The 26,794-nt window shown below is 43.6% G+C and overlaps 1 protein-coding gene across 2 annotated transcripts; it reads right to left on the bottom strand.

Moving 5' to 3' along the window:
* Positions 1-86: 86 nt before the first annotated feature.
* On the bottom strand, positions 87-26,762 carry LOC110490150 (sodium- and chloride-dependent GABA transporter 2). Of its 2 annotated transcripts, none has more exons than XM_021563354.3 (15): positions 25,821-26,762; positions 24,914-25,114; positions 20,933-21,067; positions 20,532-20,672; positions 20,279-20,366; positions 19,911-20,043; positions 17,960-18,094; positions 16,157-16,260; positions 15,890-16,014; positions 15,655-15,767; positions 14,518-14,655; positions 13,212-13,314; positions 11,412-11,512; positions 11,034-11,204; positions 87-907 (listed from the first exon to the last, which is right to left on the bottom strand). In XM_021563354.3, exons 1-15 carry the CDS (start codon positions 25,825-25,827, stop codon positions 740-742), a joined length of 1,863 nt encoding a protein of 620 aa, XP_021419029.3. In that variant the 5' UTR covers positions 25,828-26,762; the 3' UTR covers positions 87-739. The 2 variants fall into 2 exon arrangements, with proteins under 2 accessions (XP_021419029.3, XP_090056355.1); XM_090200229.1 differs by having other exon boundaries at positions 20,279-20,346; positions 25,821-25,877.
* Positions 26,763-26,794: the final 32 nt, after the last annotated feature.

The following is a 26,794-nucleotide window of genomic DNA, read 5'->3' as shown; positions in this document are numbered from 1 at the left end:
AGAACAATACTGTGAAGTGATTTTAAAGCCTTCCCTAGTGAAGTGATCCCTCAAGGATCATAATAATAGCATAGAACATACTGATACTACACATTTTGTTTATTTAAAAACATACAGATTCATATTTATTTTGTACAGTCTTTTGTAGTCATGTTACACAGAAAATCAATTAAAATATTGTACACGTTTTCTATAAGCCCAACCGTTGTTAGCTCTTGTTAAATTGACAAAGATGACACAATACATCTTTGTTTAGCAATGATCCACATTCTAACAACATCAACGGTTATTCATCTCATTTGTAATGTACAGCTTCCTTTACTCTCCCACTGAGCACACAGTGGTTGAATCAATGTTGTTTCCACGTAACGTCATTGAAATTACGCTTAACCAACGCGGAAGATGTTGAATTGACATTGTGCCCTGTGAGATGATTACTTTAATACATGGAATACAATACAGTAGGCCTAACAACAATCTATCACTTGGCAATAGACCAACAATAAAATACATGTGGAGATCAGAGTACATTGAACAATGAGAAAGAAGCTTTTGTAATTGAACAGTTGACTTGTTCTATACCTGAAAGCATATTGGGTTGTGTAAAAGAGCAAAATTGTTCCTTTCTCTCATTGCTTATCGGGCTGCCTGATACACTTTATCTTAAATTGGAATTTCAGTTAATTTCCCAAAATGACTAAACTGAATTCGTCACTCCAATGGTGTCACTGGGGTCTTATTAGCAGTTTGAGTCCTTCACCCCCACTGGGAGGTAGCCATCTTTGATTGGTACGCCTACTGGCTCCATGCCTCCCTCGCCCTTGGGGTCAAAGGTGGCCAGCATCCTCTCCTGTTCTCTCTTGGATTTGGGTAGGTCGTTAGAGGGCTGGAGGAGGATGTGAATGCGCTGCAGAGAAGATTTGAAATATTTATAAAGAATAATGGACTGAGTAGATTGAGATAATAATGTTAGTAATGCTGTGTATCAAAGAGGAATGAAACAATTGCCATAAAAACACTGGACTGAGAAACGTAAGGTTACTTGCTTAACCCTGATTCTCTGATAATATGGGTGAGACATCAACTGTGGGGTTCACCAGAGTAAGTAGCTCGAAGGACCAATTATACACAAGTGTTGGACACAGACAGGTCACGTGGTGAATCAGGGCACTCCCCCTCCCCTCATACTAAAGAGTCACTCGCCTGCCCTCTGATCACTCTTGAACGAGACAAACTTCCTCACACGCTTGCGACTAGGGGAATGTGGTGAGATGTCGCACTCATAATATTAGAGAACCGGGGTTACACAAGTAACCTTAAGTTATCTTTCAATTATTTGTTTCGAAGTCTCACTGTGGGATACGGCCAACTCCCATATTGCACATGCTCTCTGAAGCCATGCAGTCTCAATATCAACCCTCAGAGGCCCGACACAGAGGACAGTATGCACCAATGAAGGCGCAGTGACATCTTGTCGGTAGAACCTGAAAAGTATGAGGGGATGCCCAACAAGCCACATCACAAATCTCCTGCAAGGAGATGCCCTTGAACCGTTCACATGAGGTGGCCATACCTCTGGTGGAGTCAGCTCTTAGGCCCTCCAGAGGTTGTAACCCTTTGCTATTATAGTCCAACACAGCTCAGCATTCAACACCAGAGTGCACACAAAGCTCATTACTAAGCTAAGGACCCTGGGACTAAACACCTGCCTCTGCAACTGGATCTTGGACTTCCTGACGGGTGGCAAGGGTAGGCAACAACACATCTGCAACGCTGATCCTCAAACCGGTTACCCTCAGGGGTGCGTGCTTAGTCCCCTCCTGTACTCCCTGTTCACCCACGACTGCGTGGCCAAGCACGACTCCAACACCATCATTACGTTTGCTGATGACAATGTGGGTAGGCCTGATCACTGACAACAATGAGACAGCCTATAGGGAGGTCAGATACCTAATCAGTGTGGTGCCAGGCAAACAACCTCTCCCTCAATGTGAGCAAGACAAAGGAGATGATTGTGGACTACAGGAAAAGGAGGGCCGAACAGGCCCCCATTTACATCGACGGGGTTGAAGTGGAGCGGGTTGAGAGTCAAGTTCCTTGGTGTCCACATCCCCAACAAACTATCATGGTCCAAACACACCAAGGTAGTCATGAAGAGGGCACGATAACACCTTTTCCCCCTCAGAAGACAAACAATTTGGCATGGGTCCCCAGATCCTCAAAAAGTTGTACAGCTGCACTATCGAAAGCATCCTGACCGGTTGCATCACCACCTGGTATGGCAACTGCTCGGTATCTGACCGTAAGGCGCTACAGAGGGTAGTGTGAACGGCCCAATACAACACTGGGGCCAAGCTTCATGCCATCCAGGACCTATAGAACAGCTGGTGTCAGAGGAACGCCCAAAAAATTGTCAAAGACTCCAGTCACCCAACTCATAGACTGTTCTCTTTGCTACTGCACGGCAAACGCTGCCAGAGCGCCAAGTCTAGGTCCAAAAGGCTACTTAACAGCTTCTACCCCCAAGCTATAAGACTGCTGAATCAAATAGCCACCCAGACTATTTAAATAGCTAGCACTATTTAATCTCCACGTTTTCCAACGGCTCAAAAGGCTGCTGTGAAACAGTCCCAAGCACAATAGACACATTACATGTCAGTGGTAAAGGCTTGGGAATTGTACGTAAGCAACAGGCGGTTCATTAGGGAAGGCTTTCTCATCTCTTAAGATCTTTCTAGCTGCTATCTGAGCCTGTCAAATTGTGTTTTTGTGGAAGCCTATTTGACAAGCCCAGATAGTAGCTAGAAAGAACTTCAGAGTTGAGAAAGCCTTCCCTCTGTCCAAAAGCTCCTGCAAGAAGCATAACACCTTGGATACAGAGGATTGGTAAGGAATTATCTGTTTTTGGTCACACCACTTCTCAATAATCCACGACTTATTTCCATACAGTGAGAATGTGGAATCAATGACACGATGCAAGCGTGTCACATCCAGATTTAACTTCAGAGGGCCATGGATCCGGGAAATCTTTTGTTCGTTTGGGTCAGCAGATCCTTGCGTAACGAGAGTTGACAGGGCTCGTTGTATTGCCTAGCCATGGCGGGGCTACCTAGATGAGGGATAAGCCGCCTTCCCTCACTCTGGCCAAAGTGGGGAGTATGAAGCTGAGGGGAAAAAAAGCGTACGTGTGTTCTTGCAACACAAAGAGCTCTACGGACACTTGACCATATTTCGCTCAGATCTGTCTCACCACTTGAGGAAAGAGTCTCCAGTCCCTTAGATGGGGATTCCCTCTGAACAATAAATCCACTCATATGTTCAGTACACCCGAGACATGAGTCGTGCGTCGGGACAGTAGGTGTGCTCTGCTCCACAGAATAATCCAGACTAATAATCTGTGTAAACACATGGGGTGAGTGCCACCCGACTACAGTCGTATTGTCCGTTCTGGTCAAAACGTGACAATTTCAAAAGGGAGGGTAGAAAGTGCTTCAGTGAAAGAAACACTGTCAGCAGATAAATATAATTTCTGTGAGCAATTTGTTAAGTGGGGTCCTTAATAGGTCTATTACATTTCCCTCGTGAACTGTACCCCAGCCCGTGAGTGATGTCACCATTTCCCTTGTTGCCACTACAGTTAGGGGAGTGCCAGGAACGAAGATCCTTCCAGTGACGGAGAGCCGAGAGATGTATGGAGCGATTTGAGGTGAAGCCATGTACACAGACGTTGGGCAAACACCCAGTGCTTGAAGTCTCTCATGCTAAGTAAGCCAAGAGGTACTACTGAGATGGTGGACGCTATCAACCCCAGCACTTGGAGGCACGTCTTGAAAGTGGCAGGGCGCCCCGCCGACTTCTGCTCTAGTTTGCGTGCCAAGTCACCAGTCAATACGGATTCTAAAATTCCATTGGAAATGGGTGGTCTCAGAGCGAACTGCAGTCTGTATCCCTTCATCACTGTAGACCGAATCCAGGGTTGGACTGCTCATGGGTGCCAGTTCCCTACTCCGCTGGCGAGTCCCCCACAGGTCGATAGACTCTTCCTCACCAGTGGTGCCGGTCAGGCATGCCCTCTGGTAGCGATGGAGAGTCATTTTCGCTCTATTTTCATGTCCTTGGCATGACACCTGGATACAGCAGAAACGTTTTCATAAAGAAAGGGCAGTGTTGACACACTGGAACAGTGTTTGGTGGTTACTGACAATCAGTTTTCCTGTCCCAGCTGCCTGAACTAGAGCCGAGGGGAGAGCCGTGGCATGGAAGGCATTCTGGGGTAGAGTGGATTCCCAACATCTTCCTTGAGAGCAAATGCATTAAACTGAGTCGCTGCACAAAGGGAAGGGTTTTTAGGAGTACAGATGTGCCTCTCCCCCGCTGTGCTCCTCCCAAGAGGCAGGCAGGCCAGAACAACACAGAGTGAACTGTTTGTCCCTCTCTGCCGCAGGGGGCATACCGCTAGGTTGGACACCCAGGAAGACCTCGCTGCGGCTTCAACGAAGGATTGCTTTCCTCACTATTGGTCCATTAGGAGGGGTAGGCCGGTAGCCACGATTCCCAGGTCTACGGGCAGAGAAGTTGAAGGCTTTGCCCTCCTCCTTTCGAAGTTCTGCTTCATGGACATGACAGCCGGCAAACAGTTCCTTCAGGTGCGTAAAGGAAACCTGCTTTCTCCCTGTGAGCCACAAATCTCTCTCACCTACCACTGTAAGGCTCATTGCACAGCTGAAGCATTGAATGGCACCCCTGAAGGCTTGAAGGTTGAGGTCTGTGACAACACAGATCTCATCCCACGGCTCTGGGTTAGGCTTGCCAATCGATATGAGATTGTGCATCTCCAACTCAATTGGCCTGGTAAAACAGTAGTAGGAACATAACATTTAACGCCCGTACAGAACGTGTTGAAGACAGACCTTTTTGTAAAATACACTCAAAGAAGCAATGTGAACATAGCTAGCATTCGCTACGTGGGCTAGTTGCCTAGCTAGTTAGCCAAAGGAAGCTAGCGCTATGTTGGTCATGCGACAAACAAAAGCATGGCTTTCGACAAATAAGCAATGTCTAGTCAACGCCGGCGAGAGAGCAAACTGGTAACCCTTCCATGTAGAAAAGCCTTGCGGCGAGCTAGACAATTTAGCTAAGCCTTGCAACTAAGCTAGCGAAGTCTCCACAGCTAGCTTTGTGACACTAGCAACAACTGGTGACGTAGGAAGAAAATCAGTGAAGCATAGTCTAACTTGTGAACAGGATAACAGATCAAGTCGGGCGAGTGGCTCCTCTGTCTTTGACAGAAGTGTATGATTGATCCATCGAGTTATTTAGGAGATTCTGGTGAATCCCAGTGAGATGTCGAAACAAATAATGGAAAGACAACTAATATTAATCATGTGTATTATATTAATGTCTAATTTACAAACAGTAGAATTTAGACACATACAGAAACGCAACCAACCAAACACTAATAACAACAATGATTTCAGATTCAGGTGACAGAAAAAAATGCTTTTGGTATATAATGTTTCTCTGATGTTATTATATTGTGTTACATGTCATTCCCCTCCAATAAATCACAAAACCTACACCACACACACACAGTACCAGAAAAGTTAGGACACACCTACTCATTCAAGGGTTTTGCTTTATTTCTACATTGTAGAATAATAGTGAAGACATCCAAACTATGAAATAACACATGGAATCATGTAGTAACCAAAAAGTGTTAAACGAATTAAAATATATTTTATATTCTTCAAAGTAGCCACCCTTCGCCTCGTTGACAGCTTTGCACACTTGGCATTCTCTCAACCAGCTTCATGAGGAATGCTTTTCCAACAGTCTTGAAAGAGTTACCACATATGCTGAGCACTTGTTGGCTGCTTTTCCTTCACTCTGCGGTCCAACTCATCCCAAACCATCTCAATTGGGTTGAGGTCGAGTGATTGTGGTGTCTAGGTCATCTGAGGAAGCACTCCATCACTCTCCCGCTTGGTCAAATAGCCTTTAATAGCCTTTAGCCCCTCCTGTCTCAGCCTCCAGTATTTATGCTGCAGTAGTTTGTGTGTCGGGGGGGCTAGGGTCAGTTTGTTATATCTGGAGTACTTCTCCTGTCCTATCCGGTGTCCTGTGTGAATTTAAGTACGCTCTCTCTAATTCTCTCTTTCTTACTCTCTCTCGGAGGACCTGAGCCCTAGGACCATGCCTCAGGACTACCTGGCATGATGACTCCTTGCTGTCCCCAGTCCACCTGGCCATGCTGCTGCTACAGTTTCAACTGTTCTGCCTGTGATTATAATTCTTTGACCCTGCTGGTCATCTATGAACATTTGAACATCTTGGCCATGTTCTGTTATAATCTCCACCCGGCACAGCCAGAAGAGGACTGGCCACCCCACATAGCCTGGTTCCTCTTTAGGTTTCTTCCTAGGTTTTGGCCTTTCTAGGGAGTTTTTCCTAGCCACCGTGCTTCTACACCTGCATTGCTTGCTGTTTGGGGTTTTAGGCTGGGTTTTTGTACAGCACTTTGAGATATCAGCTGATGTACGAAGGGCTATATAAATACATTTGATTTGATTTACACAGCCTGGATGTGTGTTGGGTCATTGCCAGGTTGAAAAACAAATTAAATTCTCACTAATTGCAAACCAGATGGGATGACGTATTTTTGCAGAATGCTGTGGTAGCCATGCTGGTTAAGTGTGCCTTGAATTCTAAATAAAATCACTGACAGTGTTACCAGAAAAGCACCCTCACACCTCCTCCTCCATGCTTCACAGTAGGAACCACACATGTGAAGATCATCCATTCACCGACTCTGCGTCTCACAAAGACATAGCGGTTGGAACCAAAAATCGCAAATTTGGACTCCAGAACAAAGGACAGATTTTCACCAGTCTAATGTCCATTGCTCGTGTTTCTTGGCCCAAGCAAGTCTCTTCTCATTTGTGTCCTTTAGTAGTGGTTTCTTTGCAGCAATTTGACCACAAAGGCCTGATTCACACAGTCTCCTCTGAACAGTTGATGTTGAGATGTGTCTGTTACTTGAACTCTGTGAAGCATTTTATTTGGGCTACAATCTGAGGTGCAGTTAACTCTAATGAACTTATCCTCTGCAGCAGAGGTAATTGGCAGTACTCATGAGAGCCAGTTTCATCATTGTGCTTGATGGTTTTTGCGACTGAAACTTTCAAAGTTCTTTAAACTATCCGGACTGACTGACCTTCATGTCTTAAAGTAATGATGGACTGTCATTTCTCTTTGCTTATTTGAGCTGTTCTTGCCATAATATGGACTTTGTCTTTTACCAAATAGGGCAATCTCCTGTATACCACACCTACCTTGTCACAACACAACTGATTGGCTCAAACACATTGAGGTAAGAAATTCCACAAATTAACTTTTGACAAGGCACACCTGTTAATTGAAATGCATTCCAGGTGACTACCTCATGAAGCTGGTTGAGAGAATGGCAAGAGTGTGCAAAGCTGTCATCAAGGCAAAGGGTGGTTACTTTGAAGAATCTCAAATATAAAATATATTTTGATTTGTTTAACACTTTTTTGGTTACTACATGAATCCATGTGTGTTATTTCATAGTTCTGATGTCTTCACTATTATTCTACAATGTAGAAAACACACACACGCAAAGGTATGTGGACACCACTTCAAATTAGTCGATTCTGCAATTTCAGCCACACCCGTTGCTGATAGGTGTATACAATCGAGCACACAGCCATGCAATCTCCATAGACAAACATTGCCAGTAGAATGGCAATACTGAAGAGCTCAGTGACTTTCAACGTGGCACCATCATATGATGCCACCTTTCCAACAAGTCAGTTTGAACTGCCCCAGTCAACTGTAAGTGCTGTTATTGTGAACGGCTTATCCGCAAATTGTCAGGCAACACAAGCTCACAGAACGGGACCATTGAGTGCTGAAGCGCGTGGCGCGTAAAAATCGACTGTCCTCGGTAGCAACACTCACTACAGAGTTCTAAACTGCCTCTGGAAGCAACATCAGCACAACTGTTTGTCGGGAGCTTCATGAAATGGGTTTCTATGGCCGAGCAGCCACACATAAGCCTAAGATCTCCATGCGCAATTCCAAGAGTCAGCTGGAGGGGTGTAAAGCACCCTGCCATTGGACTCTGGAGCAGTGGAAGCGCGGTCTCTGGGAGTGATGTATCACGCTTCACCATCTGGCAGTCTGACGGACAAATCTGGGTTTGGTGGATGCCAGGAGGCTACCTGCCCGAATGCATAGTGCCAACTGTAAAGACCGCCATAAGGTGATGGCCTTCGTAAAGGTGAATATTCTACAGAGGTCGGACGAAGCAAATGGCTGAATGTTCCCCTATTTGGCGATTAGGGTAATGGACGAATGTGTCTACCACTGCAGACTCAGTCTTTTCTTTTGTAGATACTGTATAGCGTTGCCAGTGGTATCAGTTGATATTGTTATTATTAGGTAACGTAAGTGCCTTAGTTCTTGTGAGTCAATTCTCCTTTTGTTTTAAACTTTGTATTTCATTACCATGAAGCTGCCCATTTCTATTTATCGATGGTACCCGTATCCAGGGTAGATAAAGCACAGTTATATTATTAGGTTACATTCATTTCTTTAAAGATGGTGCAGCTAACTTAGTGGTATTGCTGTAAGATGTGATTTGGAAAATGTTTTATAGTTTCTTTTAAAACAGCCTAGCTTTGGGTTTTAAAAGTGTTTATTATTCATTTATTTAATTATGCGCAACTTCACTATTTCAGCGGGGCTCTTTACACAATAGGGTTAGTGTTCCCCCACCACCACATGTGTGGATATTGAAACATTTTTAATGGATCAGTTATGGTACTATCCTTTTCCCACCTGACTTTACATGGCTAGGCTTAAAATCATGACACACACAGCTGGTTGCTCAATCCCTTTTGCTCACTGGAATGTTAAATCTGAAATCACCCAGTGAAACGTAAGAGTAGACATCGCCTTTCGAAAGGCACATCTCCGCACTTTTGACCACTCATTTCAAAAGGAGGGTGGATCGGTCAATCACATCATTCCAATTTTCATTCTAAAACTAGAGCAGCGACCATTTTAATTAGTAAAAACATACCGTTCGCAATGTCAAGTGTAGAGGCAGACTCAGCAGGCCGTTTCATTATTGTAGTAGGAAGACTGTATAATACACCTGTTATCTTGGCTAACATTTATGCACCAAACTGGGACATCAGTTAGTTCTTCAAATGTATTTACTCAATTACCAAATACAGACACAGAGCACCTAATACTAAGTGGTGATATGAATTGTGTACTTCTGCCAATCTGGATTGTAGCTCTCCTAAGGTATCATTTTCATCAAAGACAGTATCCACGATTCAGCTATTTCTTAAGACATATGGCATGTCTGATGCGTGACGTTGACACAATCCCACAGCTAGGGATTATTCTTCTTTCTTACCAGTTCATAAGACCTTATCACGTAAAAAGTAGTCTATACGAGCAGGTGTATATCATCTCAAATGAAGCTATTTTGAGCTTAATCAAACCCCTGGAATGTCTCCTCCAATAGTATGGGAATCAATGAAGGCTTATCTAAGGGGACAAATGATTTCCTACAGCACAAGATTAAAGTGCAATATTCGACACCTAGGGGATCTTACAAATAAAATCTTGGATTTGGGTATGGCATATTCACACTATTCATCCGCAGATTTACTAAAACAACATTTGACACTTCAGACAGTGCGCTCTTATTTCAACTCGACAAGCTGCAAATCTAATAAATGAATCTCTACACAAAAATTATGAACATGGAGAGAATTCAGGGAAAATTATATATATATTTGTTTTTAAATGTGAATCATATTTTTATTTGGCGTACCCCTGACGGCATTGCACGTACCCCAGTTTTGGAATACCTGCTCCAGAGAATACATATCTATATGGAGAAGACATGCTGCAATTCAGTTTAAAATAGTTCAAATCGGGTGCATTCGTCAAAGGTAATACTATCCGAGATTAGACCAGAAATAGATTCCACTTGTGATCGATGTAAGCAGGCTCCTTCTACTTTATTACACGTTTTGGACATGCCCGAAATTGACAGATCTCTGGATATCAAATTTTGAGACATTTTCTAAGATACTGGAGAGACCTTTAGAACCATCTGCCTTTATTGCATTATTCAGAGTGGCACCACAGGAGGCCCCTCAACAGTTCTACGGGCAACATGCTGGCATGTACTACTCTTCTAGCTAGACGTCTCAAACTATTTAAGTGGAAGGATCGGTTTCCTCCTACTTTTAATTATTGGATAAAAGGTAGTTATGCAACATCTCAAGCTAGAGAAAATACGCTACTCCGTTAGGGAATCTGCAATAATACTTTATAATATCTGGCAACCTTTCCTATCCTTTGTAGAAGACATGAACCCAGCTAATTTCAGAGCTCCATAAACCAACCCAAATTAGAATGTATCATAATTTTAACTCTTTTCAAATACAAAGATCTTATTTAACAATCTATTTCATTGGATTACTCATTGTATATCAAGCCTGCTTTAAGTCTAGTTTTGGGGTGGGGCTCTGTTAGAACATTGGAGGGGGGGGGGGGTTGATTTGGTAGGGGACCCGTGTGAGTTCTGCACTCTAACTGTTCTGTACTATCTGTATAATCATAAAAAATGCCAAAAAAAAAAAAAAACTTTGTTGAGATCGGTGGAAGAAGCCCTGACCTCAACCACATCAGACACCTTTGGGATGAATTGGAATGCCAACTGCGAGCCAGGCCTAATCGCCCAAAATCAGTGCCCGACCTTAGTAAATGCTCTCTTGACTGAATGCAAGCAAGTCCCCGCAGCAAAGTTTCAACATCTAGTGGAAAGCCTTCCCAGAAAAGTAGAGGCTGTTATAGCATCAAAGGGGGAACCAACTCCATATTAATGTTCATGATTTTGGAATGAGATGTTCGACGAGCAGGTGTCCACATACTTTTGACCATGTAGTGTATGTTGTGTCAAGAGGAAAGGAACCTAAATTCACCTCTCTGAACGTTCCTTCTGTGGTGGAGAGTTTGTAGATCATCCAGAAAGGGATGCAGACCATGGAGGCAAGAGCCAGGAGCCAGCCTATCACATAGCCCCACCAGGGGTACACATACTCATTGTTGTACTTCAGAGGGGTGTACTTGATGAGGGAGAATGCAAAGGTTGCCTAGAGAAAAAAACAAGTATTTGATTTAGAAGTGGGCCTTGACAGATCCCATGATTTGGAAAAACACCAGTTACAGTTGTAAATGTTGACGGCCCCAGTCTAGGGCCCAGAGTTGTTCCTGGTCAGGAAAAAAATCCTTTCCCTAACCATAACTAATGACATTTTATACTGTATATGAGAGTTTACATGGGTTTGTAGGTTACTCACAACGCATGTGGCTGGGGTGACATACAGCCAGCAGTATTTAATGTAAGGTCCTGGACGGTAGCCAATCATGTCTTCGATGTTATCATAGAAGCGGTCGACACCTGGAACAACATACAGAGACAGGCTAACCATGCTGGGTTTGGTCAAAAGAGCTGTGGACACAAATGTCAACAATTGAGACTATGAAGCAGTCTCTGAACAGTACTATCAAAGGTGAGGAATATACAGTGCATTCGGAAAGTATTCAGACACCTTGACTCACATTTTGTTACGTTACAGCCTTATTCTAAAATGTATTAAATCATTTTTTCCTCTCTCATCAATCCACACACACAATGACATAGCAAAAACGGGTTTTTCGAAAATGTTTGCTAATTTCTAAAAAAATAAATTAAAAAAGTACATCACATTTCCATAAGAATTCAGACCCTTTACTCAGTACTTTGTTGAAGCACCTTCGGCAGCAATTACAGCTGTGAGTCTTCTGGGTATGATGCTACAAGCTTCGCATACCTGTATTTGGGGAGTTTCTCCCATTCTTCCCTGCAGATCCTCTCAAGCAAGCTCTGTCAGGTTGGATAGGGAGCGTCACTGCACACATATTTTCAGGTCTCTCCAAAGATGTTCGATCTGGTTCATATCCTGGCTCTGACTGTGCCACTCAAGGACATTTAGAGACTTGTCCCGAAGCCACTCCTGCATTGTCTTAGCTGTGTGCTTAGGGTTGTTGTCCTGTTAGAAAGTGAACTTGCGCCCCAGTGAGGTCCTGAGCAATCTGGAGAAAGATTAGTAACGAAAACTGTCTGTACTTTGAGCCGTTCATCTTTCCTTGGATCCTGACTAGTCTTCCAGTCCCTGCAGCTGAAAAACATCCCCACAGCATGATGCTGCCACCACCATAGTTCACTGTAGGGATGGTGCCAAGTTTCTTCCAGATGCTACGCTTGGCATTCAGGCCAAAGAGTTCAATCTTGGTTTTGTCAGATTGGAGAATCTTGTTTCTCATGGTCCGAAAGTCCTTTAGGTGCCTTTTGGCAAACTCCAAGCAGGTTGTCATGCGCCTTTTATTGAGGAGTGGCTTCCGTCGGGCCACTCTACCATAAAGGCCTAATTAGTGGAGTACTGCAGAGATGGTTATCCTTCTGGAAGGTTCTCCCATCTCCACAGAGGAACTCTGGAGCACTGTCAGTGACCATTGGGTTCTTGGTCACCTCCCTTACCAAGGCCCTTCTCCCCTAATTGCTCAGTTTGGCCGGGCGGCCAGCTCTAGGAAGAGTCTTGATAGTTACAAACTTCCTCCAGTTAGGAATGATGGAGGCCACTGTTGTTGGGGACCTTCAATGCTGCAGAAATGTTTTAGTACCCTTCCCCAGATCTGGGCCTTGACACAATCTTGTCTCAGAACTCTACAGACAATTCCTTTGACCTCATGGCTTGGTTTTTGCTTTGACATGCACTGTCAACTGTTGGAGCTTATATAGACAGGTGTGTGCCTTTCCAAATCATGTCCAATGGAAACAGGATGCACCTGAGCTCTCATAGCAAAGGGTCTGAACACTTTTGTAAGTAAGATATTTTTTTTTTTATAAATGAGCAAAAATGTCTCAAATCCTGTTTTGTCATTATGGGGTTTTGTGTGTAGATTCATGAAAAAATAACATTTAATCAATTTTAGAATAAGGGTGTAACATAAAAATGTGGAAAAAGTGAAGGGGTCTGAATGCTTTCCCAAATTTTGTGGGATTGAACAGTTCCATCAGATATTTTGTTGTGTTGTTGTAGAATTGTATTTTAACTTACCATAGACCCATGCGATGGAGACCGTCTCAAAGATGGCCATGAAGAGAAGACACATGCCACTAGCAGCATAGTAGTCCATCAGCTGGAATACATATAACCCACCCTGGAGACAAGAAAACAACTCAAAAACACTCGAGATCGGTGTGGAAGAACTTATCTGGCCTGCACAGACCCCTGACCTAAACCCCATCGAACACCTTCAGAATGAATTGGAACGCTGATGGCGAGACAGGCCTAATCGGCGTAGCAATGTTCCAACATCTATTGGAAAGCTTTCTCTTATAGCATCAAATGGGGACCAACTCCGTATTAGTACCCATGATTTTGGAATGAGATGTTTGACGAGCAGGAGTCCACATATATTTTTTATTAAACCCCCCTTTTCACAACATCCAATTGGTAGTTACGATCTTGTCTCATCGCTGCAACTCCCCAACTGGCTCTGGAGAGGCGAAGGTCAAGTCATGCGTCCTCTGAAACATGACCTGCTAAGCCTCGCTTTAATTTATTGTTTTTTATTTAACCGTTATTTAACTAGGCAAGTCAGTTAAGAACAAATTCTTATTTACAATTACAGCCTACCGGGGAGCAGTACCTTGTTCAGGGGCAGAACGACAGAATTTTACCTTGTCAGCTCGGAGATTCGATCCAGCAACCTTTCGGTTACTGGCCCAACGATCAAACCGCGCTGCTTCATAACACCTGCTTGCTTAACCCGGAAGCCAGCCGCATCAACATGTCGGAGGAAACGCTCAACTGATGACCAAAGTCAACTTGCAGGTGCCCTGCTCGCCACAAGGAGTCACTGGAGCGCGAAGAGTGAAGGAAAGCCCCCTGGCCAAACCCTCCCCTAACTCAGACAACGCTGAGCCAATTATGCGCCGCCCTATGGGACTCCCGGTCACAGCCAGCTGTGACACAGCCTGGGATCAAACCTCCAGGCAGTAGTGACGCCTCAACACTGCGATACAGTGCCTTAGACCGCTGCGACACTCAGGAGGCCCCTGGTCATGTAGTGTACAACTGTCCTGAACCACAGTGATGAGGCTGTTAATCACTCTAAAGTGGTTTCTGTCCGCAAAATGAAAATGTCCTAGGTAATAAAACAAATCAGAGTATATATTTGTTTTGAACGCAATCTCGACCAGCAACCTGGTAAGTTAGACTTGATGTCTGCCTGCATATTACAGCTAAAGAACACATTGAAATAGGCCTTGAGGGTTTATCCCCAACCCAGTCCCCAGGCAGGTGTCTCCCCCTAACTAACCCATGAGGGTTAATTCCAAATTCCAGATGTGATGCCTACCTCCATCAACATGATCAGGCCCATGAGGAAGGAGATGAAGGCCACTAAAGCCAGAAAGAGCTCCCTGCGGTTCTTACGACGAAACACCTCGGGATACATGTCCACCATGGCCGTTGTCAAGCTCTCTACACACACAAACTGGAGAGAAAGGGAGAGGTATTTTAACACATCTCAGTTCTAGGCATGTTTGGTAACAAATAGTAAGCATCTCTGATTTCATGTTAGGCTAGGTATGTTTGGTTACATAGATAAGGCTCTCCAGAGGGTAGTGAGGTCTGCACAACGCATCACCGGGGGCAAACTACCTGCCCTCCAGGACACCTACACCACCCGATGTCACAGGAAGGCCATAAAGATCATCAAGGACAACAACCACCCGAGCCACTGCCTGTTCACCCCGCTATCATCCAGAAGGCGAGGTCAGTACAGGTGCATCAAAGCTGGGACCGAGAGACTGAAAAACAGCTTCTATCTCAAGGCCATCAGACTGTTAAACAGTCACCACTAACATTGAGTGGCTGCTGCCAACACACTGACTCAACTCCAGCCACTTTAATAATGGGAATTAATGGGAAATTATGTAAAATATATCACTAGCCACTTTAAACTATGCTACCTAATATAATGTTTACATACCCTACATTATTCATCTCATTTGTATACGTATATACTGTACTCTATATCATCTACTGCATCTTTATGTAATACATGTATCACTAGCCACTTTAAACTATGCCACTTTGTTTACATACTCATCTCATATGTATATACTGTACTCGACACCATCTACTGTATCTTGCCTATGCCGCTCTGTACCATCACTCATTCATATATCTTTATGTACATATTCTTTATCCCCTTACACTTGTGTGTATAAGGTAGTAGTTTTGGAATTGTTAGTTAGATTACTTGTTGGTTATTACTGCATTGTCGGAACTAGAAGCACAAGCATTTCGCTACACTCGCATTAACATCTGCTAACCATGTGTATGTGACAAATAAAATTTGATTTGATTTAACAATGATCTTGAATCGCCTCAGTTCTCGTTGTACAGAAGTGGTCCGTTTTGTCCTTAACTGGGCCAATTTTCTTGACAGTACGTTCATAAACATTGTAAATGACTTCGGAGGCCTTACTTGACTGTCCAACCCTAGCAGGATGATCATGATAAAGAAGAAGACGGCCCATAGTGAAGAAAACGGCATCATGGCCACAGCACGGGGGTATGCAATGAAGGCCAGGCCAGGACCTAATGAAGAGAGAACAGGGAATCATATATAATAGCGAAATAACATTATACCTGCATTTGAACAAATTATTGAAATGATCTAAATTAACAACTAGGTCACATTAAAACACACACACACTCACCAGACTCTGCTACCTCTGAGATGGGGACATTCTGTTCATAAGCCATGAAACCCAGGATGGAGAAGATGGCAAAGCCTGCCACAAAGCTTGTCCCACTGTTTAGGAAGCACAGGGCCAGGCAGTCTCTGCAAAACAAGATCCCAAAGACATGAAGATTTAAGGGGAGTTTGTTTCCGTCTTATAAGGGAATAATAAAAACAGAACCAATAATTACCATAGTGTGTGTGTGTGTGTTTGGTAAGAGTGTTTAATGCATCTTTAGCGTACTTGTAGCAGTTGTTGTTGTACTTGTTGTAACTCCCCAATGCTATGAGGGAGCCTAGACAGATTGCATAGGAGAAGAAGATCTGGGTGCCTGCATCCATCCATACCTGTTATACAGAGAGAGGTGAGGGCACAGAGGCCAGTCAAGCAACTACTGTAGGAGAAAAATGACTAATAAAGGCAAAGGTGTGTCATCTAGGGATGGTATTGGATCATACCTAAGATCATGAATAATGATGCCGTTTTAATAATGTTTACATATCTTAAATTACTCATATCACATCTATATACTTTTATACCATCTACTGCACCTTGCCTATGCAGCTCCGCCATTGCTCATCCATATATTTATATGTACATATTCTCATTCATCCCTTTAGGTGTGTGTGCATTAGGTAGTTGTTGGGGAATTGTTAGATTACTTGTTAGATTTGTGTGTATTTGGTAGTTGGGAATTGTTAGAATATTTGTTAGATATCACTGCCCTGTTGGAACTAGAAGCACAAGCACTTCGCTACACTAGCATTAACATCTGCGAACCAATAACATTTTATTTGAATAAAACAGTGCAAATACAAGCCTCCTTTTAAAAAGTAATGGAGAGTGACCCGTTTTTGTTTTGGCAGGTTTCCTGACTGTGGGCCACCATTTATTTATTTATTTATTTATAAAAACATGTCCCAAAAGCATGATGCACGTGGTATAAAAAAAAAAAAACGCCATTAGTTATGTGTGTTTTCAGAATGTGAGAGTTAAAGAGCAACCTCATGCGGAGCGCCACGTTGCGTGCTTGTTTCACCTTGCTCTTCCTCTTTGTCCCTAATGAGTTTACCTAATCATTAAGGACCACTGACACCGCAGAGGTGAATTGTCAACCAGTCAGTTAAACGTCTTGTGGTCTAAACATTGATTAACAAGCCCCACCTCTCAATCCACAACCAGAGACAGAAGATCTGAAAAGGTGAGAACGGGGCAGCAAAGGACCCTGGGATGATGACGCAATCAAAATATCTGCCCTGCTAGGGTGTAGGTGGGTGGATTTCGAGAAAGGGCAGGAGAAATCTGTGGTGTCAATGCCATGAATCCCACAGGCTCAAACTCCCTGCAGACAAACACAATAGGTTTTGGTACCGAGTTTGCCAAACTCTAAATCTATGGCATGAGCCATGCTGCGGCTGAGTCCCAATTCCCGAATTTCCCAGTCCACCATGTGGAGAAAAGCACTTTGATGATGCTGAACCTGAAAATACCGGGCTTTGGTCCAGACCAGGCTAAGCCAGTTGAGGGCTGAGCCCTGACACCCTGAGGGGGGGGGGGGGGAGTCTAGCAGCTGGAGGGTCCTGGAGGTCAGTGTTCCCCTTCAGTGCAGTGTCCCTGCCCCTCCGTGCAACCCCACCACTCACAGCCTCCTACAGACTCTTTCATGGAGCCCAGATGGACCGAGCAGAAAATAGCATTCCAGATAACCCTGGGATATTTACACTCACACCTGGAGGACCTTCACCCAAGGACCTTATTCCAAACTTCAAATTCCCTAGTCTGGAAAGACATAGGGTAATATTGAGATAACTATTATGGACAATTTCTTTGAAATCATACCAGTCTCGAACATACCTCATTATGTTGTGATAGTCACCTCATTGTAAAATACTGAGAGTAGACTGTTTGCTATTCTGAGTATAAAATGTAATTTCATACCATTGCTCCCACAACAATAAGCTACCTGATGCAAGTGTGTGGTTCAGTCAACAGGGTTTCTACTATGTAACAGCAGGGGACAGGGGTTCTTATTGTTGTGGTACCTACCTGAGGGTCTGATAGTCTTGACAGGTCAGGGTAAAGGTAGAACTTGATCCCTAGGTCCGCTCCAGGTAAAGTGACGCCACGAATCAGCAGAACTATTAGCATCAGGTAGGGGAAGGTAGCTGTGAAGTACACCACCTGTAGATTGGATGGAATCATATTGAAAAAGTCAGTGATCTAACCCATCAGGGTCATGATATGTTTTTGATTTTTTATTCAATGGAATAAATAAACTAACAAGACCAGGTAGTCCCTCCCTGTTTCACTCTGCTTCCTCTGTGTAGCTCTTTACACTCGTACCCGTATACGAATTCAAAATGGAAGATTTGGACACTGATAAGCGCCTAAATTAGAACGCAGTGGCTGTACGGTAACATGCTATACATGACCTCAGAGCTCAAGGTTTCCGCTTTACAGATCAGTATTTGTTTTGACTGACAGCCGTTCTGAACTTGAACACCGCACGTGACAAGAAGTTGCCCCCCATCCCTCCTGCTAGTTGGGCAACCTTTGCAACATTTTTGTTTGTTTTGTTTGTTTGTCTGAATGAGGGAAATGCTGTAAATAAATAAGACAACGTATTTCGAAAGATGAGACGTTAAGGATTATAATGAATACAGCTTTGATGTCTTACAAGCAAGCCATACACCCATTAGTCCAAATGTGCACTTCACATTTCCATATCATAAAACCCATGTAATATACACTGTTAACGTTTATGATCACTATGCTCGATGTAGAGTTACAAGATGATATGGCGTCCTACCATTGGTTGCTCTGAACAGAATGCCCGTTTGTGGTATTGTGAACACGCATTTGAATGCACTTGTCACCCTATTCTATGCACACCAAAATTACAATCTGCTTCCTGGAATTGCCTTGTGAAAGCCTAACACTAAGATTGTATTTTACTGAACATGACCCTGATCTGTAACTTAGCTAGCCATGTTGGCAATAGAACACTCTTTAAAATGATGCCCACCTGACCAGATTGCGATTTATAATGGACCTTTTGTGGAATGCACAACCAACAGTAATTGTGTAAAGTGCAGGATGCAGGGATGTGTTCATTTTACATTACATTTTAGTCATCGAGTAGATGCTCTTATCCAGAGTAGTGGGTGCAAACATTTATATATTTGTTGGTAGTGGTCCCCCATGGGAATAGAACCTACAACCCTGGTGCCACAGGAGGCTGCTGAGGGTAGAGCACCTCATAATAATGTCCAGAACAGAGCAAATGGAATGGCAAACCATGCATTTCATATCATTCCACTGATTACGCTCCAGTCATTACCACGAGCCCGTCGTCCCCAATTAAGGTGCCACCAACCTCGTGCCATGCTCTACCAACTAAGCCACATGAGAGTTCAAAAAAAAAAGTTCCTCAAAGCCACAGTAAGGAGAGTACAAGAAAAAGCACCTTAGTGGAAAATGGTTCTTTGAGTCATAAAAGTGCATTGAAATGAGGTAGGAACTGTGCACACTTTGGAGAGTTGTTTGGCCACTTAGAAACTCCAGTTAGACCTTTCACTCAAAACCATTTTTGGGGGGGATGCACCTACCCACCAAATGTTCCATGAATATTCGTATCATGTTACTGAATGTATCCAGAGTTTTTTTCAAATTTCGTTATCAACAAATGTGGTGAAACATACATTTGCACCACAGTAAATGCACATAAAATGTCATGTTTAGATTCAACCTAGATTCAGATTAACTGTTTTGTCATCACCTTTAGTCTAATAATTTTCCCATAATCTCCAAATTGTTCCCGTTTGATTGCAACCACTGTTATGCATATAATTTCAATATTTCCTCTGTAATAAACATTTCAATTGATCCCTATCCATATAGGCCAATTCCCACAAGTGTAAGGGGTTAATGCCTAATGCACAGGACTCTGGTGGAGTAAATAAATAAAGACAGGAAGAATTGAAAGAAACAAGTCCACCTTCCCAGTGGATTTGACCCCTTTCCAGATGCAGAAGTAACACATGACCCAGGCGATGGCCAGACAGAAGGCCAGGTCCCAGTTCAGAGAGCCCATGTGGTCGATGCCAGACGACAGCCTCAAGGCTCTTCGCCTGAATAAACACATAACACAGGTGGTCAGAACAAAATCACAATGGATGAAGTGCAATAACAATTCTAGTTTAGATATTCTGATTTTAAGTACCCTCAGCTACTCCAAATAAGATTAAAATCTTAGACTTGAGGGTCCGGTTTCCAGGACACAGATTAAGCCTAGCCCTGGACAACAACAAAAATATTTGAATTGAGATGTGTTGAATAAGAAAGAGAGGTGCTGTGAATACTTACTCCCAGAATTCAATGACGGGGGATGTGGAGTTTTCGGGCAGGGTGTAGTTGACAGAATAGTTCCTCCTCTGAAACTCCACGCAATTTTCTTAGATAAAAATGTTCACATGTTGCATCATTACCACCATAAAATCACTGACAAGTGTTAAAAGCAGTAATATGGAATTCAATCATTTTTTATTTGTAATATCGCTCCATACAGCAAAGCCACTTAAAAAAAAAGCTGACATTTCCATTATTGTTGTCTCCTCACCTGTATTCCAGGTGTTGTTACAGGAGGACCAAGGGAGTTCCCAGGAGAAGGAGAAAGACAGGTAGAAGATTCCCCAAGCCAGAACCACAATGTAGTAGGAGTTCAGCAGAGCCACAATGATCTGGGTGCCGTAGCCAAGACCTGGATCAAAGACAGGGACAGACAGGGAGGAATGGATATAAAGTAAATAAAAAGTCCCACTTTGTAGTAAGTGTCACTCAAACCAGGAAAAAAAACATGGTAGTAACTATGTAATTACAATATAAGTACACATTGTTTATAACAGTGACACATGAAAAAGTGTAAAAAGCTCAGACACAAACCCTTATTGTATAGCATAACTTTGTTTACAGTATAATGCCTTAAAGGAAGATATAGTCCCATAGGAAAGAGCAGGTTACCCTCAAAGAGTGGACTGATCTTCCTCCAGCAGGTGATGCCTCCCTCACTGGTGTACTGGCCCAGAGCAGTCTCCAGGAAGAACACAGGTATGCCACAGGTGAACAGGAAGATCAGGTAGGGGATGAGAAATGCACCTGGGGGATGGGAAATGGGGAATCATTCAAAAAATATACAGTGTACAAAACTCTTTCCATGACAGACTGACCAGGTGAATCCAGATGAAAGCTATGATCCCTTATTGATGTCACCTTGTTACATCCATTTCAAAATCAGTGTAGACGAAGGGGAAGAGACAGATTAAAGAAGGATTTTTAAGCCTCGAGACAATTGAGACATGAATTGTGTGTGTGTGCGCCATTCAGAGGGTGAATGGGCAAGACAAAAGATTAAAGTGCCTTTGAACGGGGTAAGGTCGTGAGTGCCAGGAGCACCGGTTTTTGTGTCCCAAGAACTGCAATGCTGCTGTTTTTTTTTAACGCTCAACAGTTTCCTGTGTGTATCAAGAATGGTCCACCACCCAAAGGACATCCAGCCAAAAGCAAGCCAATGGTCAAAAACTGGACATTGAGGAAAGAGGACAAAGGAAGCTGACACGAATTGTGCATAACAGACATGCTACAATTAGTAAACTGACAGTCAAGCACAACGTTGGTGCCCAAAGACCCATAAAGGAATGCACAACTTGTCGTTCCTTGATACAAATGGGGTATGGCAACTGACGACCTTACAGAGTCCCACTTCCTTCAGCCAAAAACAAGAAACTGCGGTTGCAGTGGACTAAGGAACAAAAACACTGGATACTGGATGATTGTAAAAAAAAATTGCCTGGTCTGCTGAATCCCAGTTCCTGCTGATGGGAGGACTAGGGTATGGAGAAAACCACGAGTACATGCATCCATCATGCCGCGTGTCAACACTTCAGGCTGGTGGTGATGGTGTGGGATGTGTTTTCATGGCACACATTGGGCCCCTTGATAAAATTCTTAACATTATTGCCAATCAGGTGCATCCCTTCATGGCAGCAGTGTATCCATTTGCAAATTCATTTTTTTCAGCAGGATAATGCCCCATGCCACAAGACTAGGATTGTCCAGGAATGGTTCCACAGACATGACAGTGAATTCCGCTTACTGCAGTGGCCTGCCCAGTCACCAGATCTCAATCCAATCTGTGGGATCAAATCAAACCTTATTTGTCACATGCGCCGAATACAACAGGTGTAGTAGACCTTACCGTGAAATGCTTACTTACAAGCCCTTAATAACCAACAATGCAGTTAAGAAAATAGAGTTAAGAAATATTTACTAAATAAAACTAAAGTCAAAAATAAAATGAAAAACAAGAAAATAGCCAGGCTATATTTTTATTTTTATTTACTTACTTACTTACTTTATTTACTTGTTCTAGGCTAGAACAAATTCTTATTTACAATGACGGCCTACCCCGGCCAAACCCTCCCCTAACCCGGATGACGCTGGGACAATTGCGCCCTAGGGACTCCCGATCACTGCGGGTTGAGATACAGCCCGGGATCGAACCAGGGTCTGCACAGACGCGTCTAGCACTGCGATACAGTGCCTTGGACCGCTGCGCCACTCGGCAGCCCTATATACAGGGGGTACCGGTACAGAGTCAATGTGTGGGGGGTATAATTTATTTGAGGTAATTTGTACATGTAGGTAGGGGTAAAGTGACAACGCATAGATAATAAAACAGCGAGTAGCTGCAGAGTAAAAACAAAGGTGGGGAGAGCCTTCGTCTGACACCACCTAGTATATAGGTCCTGGATGACAGGAAGCTTGGCACCAGTGATGGACTGGGCAGTACGCACTACCCTCTGTAGTGCCTTATGGTCAGATGTCGAGGTGATGCAACTGGTCAGGATGCTCTCGATGGTGCAGCTGTAGAACTTTTTGAGGATCTGGGGAACCATAAAATCTTTTGTCTCCTGAGGGGGAAAAGGCGTCGTTGTGCCCTATTCATAACTGTCTTGTTTGGAACATGATAGTTTGTTGGTGATGTGGACACCAAGGAACCGCTCCACTATGAAGCTGTCAACCCGCACCCCGTCGATGTTAATGGAGTCCCGTTCAGACAGCCTTCTCCTGTAGTCCATGATCAGCTCCTTGTCTTGCTCACGTTGAGGGAGAGGCTGTTGTCCTGGCAACACACTGCCAGCTCTCTGACTACCTCCCTATAGGCTGTCTCATCGTTGTCGGTGATCAGGACTACCACTGTTGTGTGGTAGGCAACCATAATGATGGTGTTGGAGTCGTGCTTGGCCAGGCAGTCATTGGTAAACAGGGAGTACAGGAAGGAACCAAGCACGCATCCCTGAGGGGCCCCCGTGTTGAGGATCAGTGTTGCTAATGTGTTGATGCCTACTCTTAACACCTGGGGGCGGCCCGTCAGGAAGTCCAGGATCCAGTTGCAGAGGGAGGTGTTTAGTCCCAGGTTCCTTAGCTTAGTGATGAGCTTTAAGGGCACTATGGTGTTAAACGCTGAGTTGTAGTCAATGAATAGCATTCTCATATAGGTGTTCCTTCTGTCCAGGTGGGAAAGGGCAGTGTGGAGTGCGATTGAGACTGCATCATCTGTGGATCTGTTGGTGCGGTATGCAAATTGTTGTGGGTCTAGTGTTTCTGGGATAATGGTGTTGTTGTGAGCCATGACCAGCCTTTCAAAGCAATTCATGGCTATATGTTTTTGCTAAGGGGCAGTAGTCATTTAGGCAGGTTACCTTCGTTTTCTTGGGCACAGGGACTACGGTGGACTGCTTTAAACATGTAGGTATTACATACTAGGTCAGTGAGAGGTTGAAAATGTCAGTGAAGACACATGCCAGTTGGTCCGCGCATGCTCTGGGTACACGTCCTGGTAATCAGTCTGGCCCCGCGGCCTTGTGAATGTTGACCTGTTTAAAGGTCTTGCTCACATCGGCTACGGAGAGCGTGATCACACAGACGTCCGGAACATCTTGTATGCTTTAGTGTTGCTTGCCTCGAAGCGAGCATAAAAGGCTGAGATGGAACGAGCGAGTCGGAGTAAAGATACAGAACTGTGGAAAGCATTGGAATCAACATGGGAACGACTGACACCTCGTAGAGTCCATGCCCCGACGAATTGAGGCTGTTCTGCAGTCACAAGGGAGTGCATCCATTTTTTAAACTTTTTTTTATTTTTATAGCTCAGGTCATCCCGGGAATCGAAACCTCTATCCTGGCGTTACAAGTGCCATGCTCTACCAACTGAGATACAGAGGACCATGAGAGTCAGTGATAAGGTACGCCTAAGAAAGTCAGAATTACCTCATGTAGACACTATAATAAAGGTGTTTCATCCATAGGGTTTCACAGACATACATTCCAGTCTGTGAATAATCTCAATGTCAACAAATTTTAATTTTCACGCAGAGTTTATGACGCAACGCAGTCTGTCGACTTTTGACGTCAGCCAATCTGAGGATGTTTAGAGTGCTTGGATGGATGGATTTCCGGAGCATGGCAAACGCTGCAGGGGCAACTGCTTGACCACAGGCTATTTAGGACGGAGGGGAAACAGCTGTGACATTCTCTGACCCCTAACCTCTGATCGCATACACCCCACAGAGAGAAACATCTGATGTAGCACCTACATAAGCATTTCCCTAAACCCATGGCCTGATCTAAATAGGCCTGAGTCCCAATTAGACCCAACAATGTTTTTATAGCTAGGCCTCAGTGTATGTTATTAATAACAAACAAATGTTATTACATTAAAATAGTCATTTGCAAATCGGTTGCTGGAGATACACGGTTGAAGCTCTGTGTTCCACTAGGACCTAAAATGAACAAGTCAAGAAAATAATTTGCAAACTATTATTTTCAATTAAGAACAAATCCTTATTTAAAATGACGACCTGTCAAACATTAATACATGCTCGTCTTTGACTCCAAATTAAACGTCTGTGACCAAGCCTGGGCTCATCCTTTAGAACTTACCTCCTCCGTTCTTGTAGCAGAGGTAAGGAAAGCGCCACATGTTCCCCAGGCCGATGATGGATCCCATCACAGACAGGATGAACTCCAGTTTGTTGCTCCATTGCCCCCTCTCCTGCATCTTCTCCTCTGACTGGGGCTGAGGGACAGGGACCAGGTCCTTCAACCTGCTGCTGTTCTTGCCATTTGAGAGGCCCGCTTGAACTATTTCAAGCAATAAAAACACAGAAAGAGTTTGGCTGTTTTTAAGACAAGTAGCTACATGTAGTGACGCACATACACGTCTATTTAATTAAATGTAAAGTCACATGTAAGTAGCCTAGGTACCTGTCCGGTTGAGTTATTATTCCACTCTATGTCAAGCCATGTTGGCCAAGGAGTGGAAAGTTAGCAAAACAGGTTCCAGATTTCAGGGTTAACATGTAAGTACATGTCAAGTACATTGATACTGCACACTCTTTTGTCTAATGACTCCTCAAATAATGTTTGTGGCTCTCTCAAACTGCCATCTGAAGAACTTAATGTACTCAACAAAAAAGGCAGAGCTTTACACAATCAAGTTCAGGCCAACCTTAAATTGATTAACATGTGGCATTGATCACCATGTCCCATTATGTCATGTACATACTGTACTGACATTGATCATGAATGGGTGGGAGCGGCAAAAGCCCTGAGACCGCATGCTTACAGAATTGATTAACTCTTTACAAATGTTTTACATTGAAAATCTAAAATCTGGGCAAACAGCCCAGGATGATTCCACACTAAACCTTAGATCTCACACTAAAATATGACCAGAGATGAAGTCATCTTACAACTTATTTGATACAAAATAAAAACGTAGAAAAAGACATAACGTCCCATGTTTTGCACCAATGTCTTAGAATTCAAATATTAGTCAAGTACGTACCATTCATTGTTATGGGGTGTCTCAAGTCTCAAGTTTGGCTCTCAGTCAGTGAATATTGATCTGTAGATATTCACATTTTAGTATTTAACATGAGGAGCAAATAGGGGGTGGGAGGTTGTAATCCTAAATTTAGGCTCAGCCTCCAATCTACTCTCTGCCCATATGACCCCTCCCCTCTTAGATACTCCCACTTATTGAGTCAGTTGATTCTAAAAACACTTAAAATAGTCATTCACAAGGCATACAGGACCATGTAACAAATGAATCAAAGATTAATTATACAATTTGTTTTGGTTAATGATCCAGTGTCCAACTGCAATCACCTACGTCCTGTCTCGTGATCAACGTTTGCCTCTCTGGTTAGCATGTCTCTTAAAGAGGTGAGTGGGTGAAAGCAGCGGAGGTCAGGACTGGATTTTACTTGGCTTTGCTTCCACTGGTTAGTGGGTTTCCCTAAATACAGTAGCTGAAGCAGATGTGTTCAGAATCACATTACATGCAATTAACGCACCTTTACTGCATTCCCCTGCACAGGTACACTAATGGAACACTAATGTGAATTTAAATCCTGCGATTAGATATTTGTACGATTAGACTTATCACCAAGCCAAACAATGAATTAAAGAGGGCAGACAAAAGAAAACGTAACGAGTTCATAGCATTGTTGCAAGAAAATTGATTTCATATTGGTGTACAACAGTCAACTGGCTGCCAATATTACATTTTTTTTTTTTTTTTTACTCCTAATGAACCTTTCCTTCTCCTTTGACAACTCCTACAGACTAAGACATACAGGTTGATCTGGGATTGGGCGTGAGAAACCACATGCGGCCAGGGAGATTCTGCTAGATACTATGGATCTCTCGTCATGGGTTGAATACCAGAGGCTGTGTCCTGAATCCTTTGATCCCACGGCTCCAGAAACAGTCAGGCCTTCTGATGACCCACCCCAAACTACCTAAGACATTGGTATT

Source organism: Oncorhynchus mykiss, chromosome 15, assembly GCF_057628025.1.
Source record: "Oncorhynchus mykiss isolate SJ-2025 chromosome 15, ASM5762802v1, whole genome shotgun sequence".
Taxonomy (NCBI): domain Eukaryota; kingdom Metazoa; phylum Chordata; class Actinopteri; order Salmoniformes; family Salmonidae; genus Oncorhynchus; species Oncorhynchus mykiss.
Note: the sequence above shows the minus strand (reverse complement) of the source record. Positions and strands in the feature narration are given on the sequence as shown.

What these genes read in the sequence shown, in the direction of transcription:
- LOC110490150 (XM_021563354.3), bottom strand. An exon ending in TAACAACACCTGGAATACAG is followed by an intron (nt 20,367 to 20,531) that starts GTGAGGAGACAA and finishes TTTTTATCTAAG; the next exon opens with AAAATTGCGTGGAGTTTCAG. An exon ending in GCCTGATCATGTTGATGGAG is followed by an intron (nt 13,315 to 14,517) that starts GTAGGCATCACA and finishes TCTTGTCTCCAG; the next exon opens with GGTGGGTTATATGTATTCCA.